Below are 9,306 nucleotides of genomic sequence, written 5' to 3'. Positions count from 1 at the left end.
GGGGGGCCTTATTTACCATGGACCTGGCATTACATAACAACAGCCGGCAGTCCCGGGCCGGGGGATCTAAATCACCTGGAGACCGAGTAGGGGCCTGAGGACCGGAGCACCCACAAGCTTGTAAATAGCGTGTGCGTGCTCCCCTAACCTGATATGGTCCTCTGCTCCCGCCGTATCTGCCTCTCCCACTGACCGTACTTCTCTTCCTTATACCTGAAGAAATAGTCCATCCAAACCAAGGCCACAATAAATCCACTAACTCTTAAAATGACATAAGACTGTATTGACATATAGTTGTATAGCCATAGAGTGCCCAACATGTTAGAATAGAATAGAGCTGGAAGGAACCTTGGAGGTCCTCTAGTTCAGCCCCCTGCTTAAGCAGGAGCACCTATACCATTTCAGACAAGTGACTGTTTAGTCTCTTCTTAAAAACCTCCAGTGATGGAGCACCCACAATTTCTGAAGGCAAGCTGTTCCACTGGTTAATTGTCCTTGCTGTTAGGAAGTTTCTCCCTAATTCCAGGTTGCTTCTCTCTTTGATCAGTTTCCAACCATTGTTTCTTGTCCTGCCCTCTGGTGCTTTGGAGAATAGTTTGACCCCCTCTTCTTTGTGACAGCCCCTCAAATACTGGAATACTGCTATCATGTCGCCCCTGTTTCTTCTTCTTTTTAGACTAGCCAAACCCAAATCCTGCAGCCATTCTTCATATGTTTTAGTCTCCAGGCCTTTGATCATCTTAGTTGCTCTTCTCTGAATTTTTCCAAACTCTCAACATCTTTTTTGTGATATGGTGACCAAAATTGGTTGCAGTATTCCAGGCGTGGTCTTATTAAGGTTTTTTAAAGCGGTACTAATATGTCGCATGATCTTGATTCTATGCTTCTGTTTATACAATCCAGGATTATATTGGTTTTTTTGGCTGCTGCTGCTGCTGCTCACTGCTGTCTCATAGTCAAGTGATTGTCAACTAGGACTCCAAGGTCCCTCAGCCAGGTCTTGCCCAATCTGTACTTGTATCTTTGATTTTTCCTGCCTAAATGTAAAACTTTGCTTTTCTCCACATTGAAACTCATTTTGTTGGATAAGGCCCATTATTCAAGTTTGTCAAGATCTTTTTGGATCCTGAGTTTGTCTTCTGGGGTATTGGCTACTCCTGCCAGTTTGGTGTCATCTGCAAATTTGATGAGTTTCCCTTCAATTCCCTCGTCTAAGTCATTTATGAAAATATTAAAGAGTACTGGGCCGAAGATGGAGCCTTGTGGTACCCCACTGTTTACTTCTCTCCATGTGGATGTAGTTCCATTGAGGACTACTCGCTGAGTACGGTTTGTCAGCCATCAACAGATCCAGCTGATGGTGTTGTTGTCTATCCCACCTTTTTCTAGCTTACTAAGCAGCAGGTTGTGGTCTACTTTGTCAAACGCCTTACTAAAATCTAAGTATACTATGTCCACAGCGTTTCTTTGGTCTACTGATTTAGTCACTTTATCAAAGAATGAAATAAGATTGGTTTGGCATGATCTGTTTTTGACAAACCCGTGCTGGTTACTGGTTATAACTTTATTTGCTTAATATTATTCCATGTTTCTCTATAAAGAAAAAATATCATTATTATTTAATTATAATAAATTAAAACTGTTTGCTAGGAAAATAACTTACCCTGATGGTGGGGAGGCTCAGAAAAGCCATAGCCCGGGATGGAAGGACAAATGATCTCAAAGACTACATCTTCACTGTTTGAAACACGACCGGGTGGATTAATAAGCAAAGGAATGATCTTGTAAAATTCATAAAAGGAGCCAGGCCAGCCATGCACCATCAGCAAAGGTCTGACAATTTGGTCTTCTAAGATATGAGATGGTTTCACACGAATGAAATGAACTTCTATCCCTGTTGGAAATTCAATACAATTAACAGTGAGTGCTAAATGAGAGCCAGTTTGGTGCAGTGGTGAAAGAAACTGGGAGACCATGAGTTCTAGTCCTGCCTTAGGCACAAAGCCAGGTGGGTATCCTTGGTCCAGTCACTATCTCTCAGCCTAGGAAGGAAGAAATGGCAAACCACTTCTGAAAAATCTTGGCAAGAAAAATGCAGGGACCTTTTCCAAGCAGTCTCTAAGAATTGGACATGACTGAATGGAACAACAACACCCCATCCCCCACCCCCTGCTACTGTATAACAGAGGAAGTTTAATGTGAAATTCAAAAACAGGCAGGACCAGAGATATTTGTTCCATTATAGGAGAGCTATATATAAAGTTCAGTGGGGAAGAATTTACCTTCAATAGTAGTTTTATAATGTGGGTACTGGTTAAGGATTTTAACTTGTTTCTGCCAGTCAAACTGATTTCTCCAATAGGAGACCACTTTCTGCAAATAGTCTGAGTTGAAACCATAATGAAAGGCAGCTCCCTCTAGTGGTGGTGTATAGCGAGTCTGGTCAAGCCTTCGGTACAAATCCTACAAAGAGAGAGAGAGAATTTCTTATGGAGATGATACTATATTAGATATTTTAAAAGCATGTTGTTGCTGGAGAAGGCAGCCTAAAAAGACAGCTGTTTGTATTTTACTTGAACTCATGCAACACTGGACAGAACTGTAGTTGCATAATATTCTACATAGTAGCTAATGGGACACATAAGTATGCATACATTATACAATCTATAATGAACTTCTGACATATATTTGACATGCCAAATTTAACATAGTTATTATATAGTGTGAGGTAAATGATGCACAATAATATATAAGGACAGACATAAGGGATGTTCATAGTTGAGTTGCAGTCTGCCATAAAGGGGGTTGGGTGGGTCGATTCTGCACTTGCAGCCGCCATCTTGACTCCTCTAATCTTCCATATGGATCACTCTGGCAGTATAGTTAATTTTCAAAGTCTCTTAAGTTCGCTCATGTTCCTTCATACCTGGATTTCTTTCTCAGACGTTTTCACTTGGAATGGTCTAATCATATGATTTTCTTGACTTCTTGATGGTTTTTCACCTAACCCCCACCATCCATCTCCTATTTCTAGGGTCTTCATCCTGCGCCTCGTCAGGAGCCAGTAAATCAGGAGGCTTCCACCTCCTACAACACAAGATGCTGTGATCACATTTTGCTGAGATGTGTCAAAAGACCTACAAAATAATCAAAATAATGTGAGGTAGAAGCTGAAAGGAACTCTGATGAAAGAAGAAAAATGACATTTGCAGCCTGCCCCTGCAGATAAAATGATGAGCTTGTGAAAACAGATTTCCCCAGAATTTAAAATATAAATGAGTTTCAAGATAACAGATCATTGAGATAGCATGGATTATATCTGGACAGGGATGTCAGAGAATGGATCGAAAGAGGCAGGTTGATAGCCACAATCATGAGATCAAAAGCTCTATACTTTTTATACATCTTGCATTGAACACGGTAGCAAAGGGATGGGACTTCAGTCCTGTGGCCACTGTGTTTTTAACCCTTCCTTAAAGACATCGCTGCATCTTCATACAATTCTGCCACCCTTTCATGCTGATGCTTGCTACACAACAGAAATGGCGAACCCAGTTTCTATCAGTAAGGTAAGTAGTGGCACCTGAAATAAAAATTGGGGAGCAGAGAACATACAATGGGTAAAGTGTATAAGTCTTGTTTGTTTTTTTCTTGGACAGGCAAGTTTGTCCCTGATTTATTTATCAACTTCCCTAGAAAAGCCAAAGCAAAAAACAACTGGTTGTCTAGAAGCCTACAGATTCAATGACTGAAGAGCTTGACCATACTGAGTCTCAGCTCAAGCCACAGAAATATATCAGTATTTCTCAAAAGTGACGACTTGTCGATATGTGAACTGACACACTTCAACAGATATTAATCTGCATCTGGGTGGAACTTCAAACTGTATTGGATGTGGAAGCTAGCTGAGTAAAAAGACTTGAAAACTTGTAGCGATTTGCAATACTGTAGTTAGTTTATTAAAGATATCGGCTTTCAAGCTTTGGATTTTTCACCCCTCATGAAACATAGCTACTATGGCTAAACAGAATAATAGAAGAACAGAGTTGGAAGGGACCTTGGAGGTCTTCTAGTCCAGCCCCCTGCTCAGGCAGGAAACCTTATCCCAGTGATGGCAAACCTTTTAGAGACCGAGTGCCCAAACTGCAACCCAAAACCCACTTATGCAGCGGCGGGTGCCGGGTGGGTGTGGCCCATTGGCTGGGTGTGGCCCATTGGGTGGGCGTGGCTGCGGTGGTAATGGCAGACTGGGTGGGACTAAAAAGTTCAATCAATCAATTCCAACTTTGCAAGATCTTTTTTTTTCCCGCGAGAAGTTGAAATTGACTGATTGATTGAACCTTTTTTTTTTGCACATGGCAGCAGATGCCTAAAGCGAAAAGGTTTTATAAAACCCAGCTGAAGGCCTAGGACTGGGGCGACGGCACGCGTGCCCACAGAGAGGGTTCTGAGTGCCGCCTCTGGCACCCGTGCCATAGGTTCGCCACCACTGCCCTATCCCATTTCAGACAAATGGTTGTCCAGTCTCTTCTTAAAAACTTCCAGTGTTGGAGCATTCAGCTTCTGGAGGTAAGTTGTCTCATTAGAACCAGTAGTTTAGCTAAAGACACTCGCACCCAGAACGAGTATTTTGGCATCAAAAGCCGAGAATGGCACCAAAAAGTGAACACCGCTGATCAATCAACAACCCCCCACATATTTAAACGGCTTCTAGCATATCTAGGGTTCCTAAAACAAAAGGAAGAACTTCCCCTATACCAGTCACGTTAGCATACAGTTTTAAACAGAATATTTTTCAAATATTTAGTAATAAAGGGTGAAGACTATCAGTGGAAAAAAGCATGTAAATTTCCAAAAACAACAGCACAATCCTTTATAGAGAATGAGCAATAGCTACACATTGGGTGTAGTGTGGGGAGAAGATTATCTACCTGAAAAAGAACCTTAACTAAATGAATGATCTATTAAAGCCAAATAAACAGTGCACATTTCATTTTTGAAAACCTTACTCCAGTGTCTTCTTCAAGGTCTCTTCAAACAACTATTAACTTGGCACATGATTTTGGGTTATATATTTACTTTTTTTGCAATAGAAAAAGCCTGAAACTGCCCTTTGCCCTGGGATCAGTGGCATATGAAGAAAAAAACAGAGAAATTATTTTAGTTTCCATCCAAGCAGAGACATAATAATAGCATATCATCTATATAGTGTTTAAGAATTTAAAATGCTTCTCCTTCTCATCTTTAAACTTCATTCTAAGGTGCTGCTATTATTCCCAAATGTTAATTGAATATAGGAAAGACAGTGACTTATGTAATATCATTTAGTGATTTATTTAATATTATTTAGTGCTTTCCTGGCACAGAGAAAGAAACTTCTATTTTCTGTAATGTAGCTGGAAATATTTCATGTAGGGCACTTCTCTAGGGCAACATTTCTTTAATCTTTCCAAATTACTTTGAAGACAGCAGTGTGATTGTCTTCACTCCTATAGTGCTGTTTCAAACTGATCAATAAGGGAGAGGAAAAAATGGTCATTTACTCCTCTCATTCCTAAATTACCATGAACTCTGGGTTAAGAAGATTATTCTTTCCCCACTTGATTTTTTTTCTGATTTCCTGCAGATTCAGCGTCTTCTTTTTTTGGATCAACCAAGTATTGATCTATTGGTTGCAACAGAAATTAACCAACTGGCTTGTTGCCTGAGCCTGACATTATAGGCTGAGAAACCGTGACTGGTTTAAAGTCACCCAACTGGCTTTCATGCTATGGTGGTACTAGAACTCACAGCTCCTGGTTTCTAACCTGGCGACTTAATTGCTAGAAAAAAATGGCTCGCTCTTATTCCTCACTTAATGTCAAAATGATTTTTTCAATGTTAGCGACCTCCAGGATCTATCTATATTGTTTGATTAGGAAGCTAAGTCCTACAAGAGCCTAATATTTGTGGGCCCTGTTGCTGATCTCTATCCTGTCTCTGCTGCTTCTGTATCATTTCATTAATAAATGGAGCTATTCTGATTATGCATTTAGTGTGAATATATAAAGCAATTGGATGAATTACCCCTCTCTTTTGCTCATTATTACCTGGCAAGGAAAACATCACCTTCCCACTGTGTACAGGACTAGGTCTAACCACAGAACTCTGTCATTGCTATGCTCTTTTCTATATCCTACTCCTGCATTCCATTCAATTGCATAAATTTCTAAAAAACATCAATCATTAATGGAGCTAAGTCATAAGTAGATCTTTTACTTATGATTCCTGCCTTCCCTGCTTCTTTTCTTCTTGTTATATATGCCAGGGGTCCCCAACCCCGGCTCCGTGGACCGGTACCGGGCTGCGGTATGTCTACAACCGGGCTGCACAAACCAGCAAAGCCCCATCAGTGGGATGCAGGCAGCACACAAAACCATCCCCCCTCTCGCCACATAACCGGTCCCTGGTGCCCAAAAGGTTGGGGACCTCTGATATATGCAATAAAAAGCTGATTGGTGGATTCCTTTGTACTCCTTTCAGGAGCAACAGGGATAGGGGAGAGGTTGGTGTCATCGTTCCATTTTTACATGATTTCACCTTGCACTAAACTGATAAGAGCTAGGGAGATAAAATGCTTAGCCAACTGAAACAGGCTTAATTTAACACTCAGTGTGTTTCCAGGTGCAATTCAAAGGGCTGGTTTTCAGACATCATGGTTTAAGGAATTTATTTATTTTATTCAATTTCTATGGCTGCTTTTCTTAAACAAGTGACTCTTGTTTAAGAACAAGTAAAAATACAAAATATGTATGTGGTAACTGGAAAAAAAAAGAGAATTGTAGATGTTACCATAACCATGAAATGGGACTTATCACAAACTTGGTACCCCAGGCCCGGGCGCATAATTAGGCCTGGGCATATAACCAGTTCTTCAAGGCTTTACAAAACACCAACAGTTTCGGGCGCATCCTAATCTCTGGAGAGAGATTGTTACAACAGGGGTTATAGCAGAAAAGCCACCACTGCTAGCCAGCTAACATTCCTTGGCTGTTGGAACCCAGAGCATGCCCAACCTGCCAAACTGGATTGGATACCTAAAAACAATTTAGAGAAAACAATCCCTCAGGTAACTGAGTCCCAAAGCCACAAAGGGTTTTGAAAGTGACAACCAACCCCTTGAATTGCACCTGAAAACACACACTATTAACCGATGCAACTCACGTAGCAGTTGTGTCAAACATCCAACACCTTTTACTACCTAGACAGCTGCACTGTGCACCAGTTGAAACTTCTGAAGGCTGTTCAAGAGCAACCTCATGTAAAGCATGTTGCTGTGGATTATATAAAAGAATATCTCCAAAGGATTTAGCTGTTCAGAGTCCTTATGTGGTTGATTCAGCACCAAGGAATTTTAGGAATGTTAATTTGAAACAGACTTCAAGTTCACTTCCTCAATCTTTTGCAAAGGGAAAAAACTACAGTATGGTTCTTCCATTTTATCCTCAGGACAAAATGTACTTTCCTTCGTTCCATGCATATATGTATGTTTCCTTATGTTAAGAGGATTTCTCCACCATTTTTTTCTATGCATAATTACATAAGAGGCAAGAATTAAAATATACATCTACAGCCTGAGGATGCAAGCACTGCAACTTCATTGCTCCATAATAAAATCTTATCGCTTTTATAGCACCCATTTGTGTCCATAACAACTAGGAGTGGCTGCCTTGATATTGAAGACCTGCCCTCCCCTCCAGCAGCAGTATGATCGGTGCTTCTTCACTACCCAACTGGCTTCTTTGGTAGAAATCCAGGCAAATGTAAACTGCCTGTCACTCAAATGCTGCCTTCTCCCTAGTTTGCTTGCCGCTTTTTACACTCACCGGACAGTCTGCAGAAACTCCTGCCACATGTCTGCAATTAAGAAGAGCCACGCATAAATTCAACTTAGCTTGTGCTGGGTTGAAATAATTCTGGATACTTCCTGTTTCAACTGACCTTTGGTATGTGAGCTGAAGGATATAGACTATGAAGTTAACATAGTCTTTTAGTGCCACCTGCCGTCTAAAACCTGTTTCCATGGTTGCTTGCAAAGACACATATCTTGGATCCTATGATTACTCATTTATTTTTCAAAGAACTTGGGCTGTATTTCTCAAAGCAACCACAAAAACAGGATGTTGGATTAGATTTAAGACAACTTAGGTTCAAGTTTACCCTCAACTATGGAAATTCATTGAAAATAGCTTTGGGCAGATCACCATCATTTAACTTACCCTAGGCCTAGCCAATATTTTGTTTTGGGAAAAAATGAAGGAGGGAATCTTGTTGAATGTCATTCATTTTGCTTTTTTCTGAAGTAAAGGCAGTATATAAATTTAGCAAATAGATCAACTATCTGCTTTCTCATTCTTGGCTTTTGTACACCACCCAGAGTTGTGTGGGGTTTTTTTTTTTTGAGACTGTTGGGGGCAATAAGCTGACTCTGTAACCGCTTAGAGAGGACTGTGAAGTGGTGTGTAAGTCTAAGTGCTATTGCTATTGCTGCATGACGGGGGGTGAGCTCTTGTTACTTTTCCCCAGCTCCTGCCCCCGTAGCAGTTTGAAAGCATGTAAAGGCAAGTAGATAAATAGGTACCACTTTGGTGGGAAGGTAGCAGCGTTCTGTGCGCTTCGGTGTGTATAGCCATGCTGGCCCCACGGCCACAGAAGTGTTTTCGGATAACACTGGCTCCCTCGGCTAAGAAACGAAGATGAGCACCATCCCCTAGAGTCGTACACCTTTACCTTTACTCTTACTTTAGCGCAGTGGTTCTCAACCTTTTTAATGCCGCGACCCCAACCGGTCGTAAGTCGAGGACTAAACCGGTCGTAAGTCGAGGACTAAACCGGTCGTAAGTCGAGGACTACCCAACCGGTCATAAGTCGAGGACTTTCCCTGCCCGGGAGCGCCGCGCATGCATGGTTCCGCCCCCTGCGCCGGCCGAGGCGTAGCTGGCAAGCGGCAGAGACGGAGCAGGCCGACCACCAGCTGGCCCAGCCCAAGGGAGGTAAGGCACCCGCCGGAAAAGGGGAAAAAAATGGCAGACAGCCTTGCTTGGCGATCCCTGTGAAATGGTCGATCGACCCCAAATGGGGTCCCGACCCACAGGTTGAGAACCACTGCTTTAGCGAAACATGAACTGAGACCATCAATAATCTCTACATATCTTCTAGAATGTTCCCTTTGTGCTCCTCTGCATTGACACAGAGGTTGAAGGGGTGAGTGGAAATGTGTGTAGCGGTGAGAGGAAAGTTGGTTTCTAAGGTAGCAACTCTCTTGAT

General features: G+C 41.8%; 1 protein-coding gene across 1 annotated transcript in view; it reads right to left on the bottom strand.

The window, feature by feature from the left end:
* The window catches only part of EPHX1 (epoxide hydrolase 1), a 16,980-nt gene extending 8,997 nt beyond the window's left edge, over positions 1-7,983 (bottom strand). The window contains exons 1-4 of the mRNA XM_015818006.1: positions 7,866-7,983; positions 2,927-3,137; positions 2,283-2,463; positions 1,664-1,894 (exon numbers count right to left, since the gene is read on the bottom strand). Of these exons, the coding sequence (XP_015673492.1) occupies positions 1,664-1,894; positions 2,283-2,463; positions 2,927-3,137; positions 7,866-7,894 (652 nt within the window). The 5' untranslated portion in view covers positions 7,895-7,983. The remainder of the gene's footprint in view (positions 1-1,663; positions 1,895-2,282; positions 2,464-2,926; positions 3,138-7,865) is intronic.
* Between the last annotated feature and the right edge of the window lie 1,323 nt (positions 7,984-9,306).

The sequence above is a fragment of the Protobothrops mucrosquamatus genome, unplaced genomic scaffold (assembly GCF_001527695.2).
Source record: "Protobothrops mucrosquamatus isolate PMUCROS unplaced genomic scaffold, P.Mucros_1.0 scaffold_133, whole genome shotgun sequence".
In the NCBI taxonomy this organism is placed as follows: Eukaryota; Metazoa; Chordata; class Lepidosauria; order Squamata; family Viperidae; genus Protobothrops; species Protobothrops mucrosquamatus.
The sequence above is the reverse complement of the archived record's forward strand: the minus strand, read 5'-3'. Positions and strand labels throughout refer to the sequence as shown.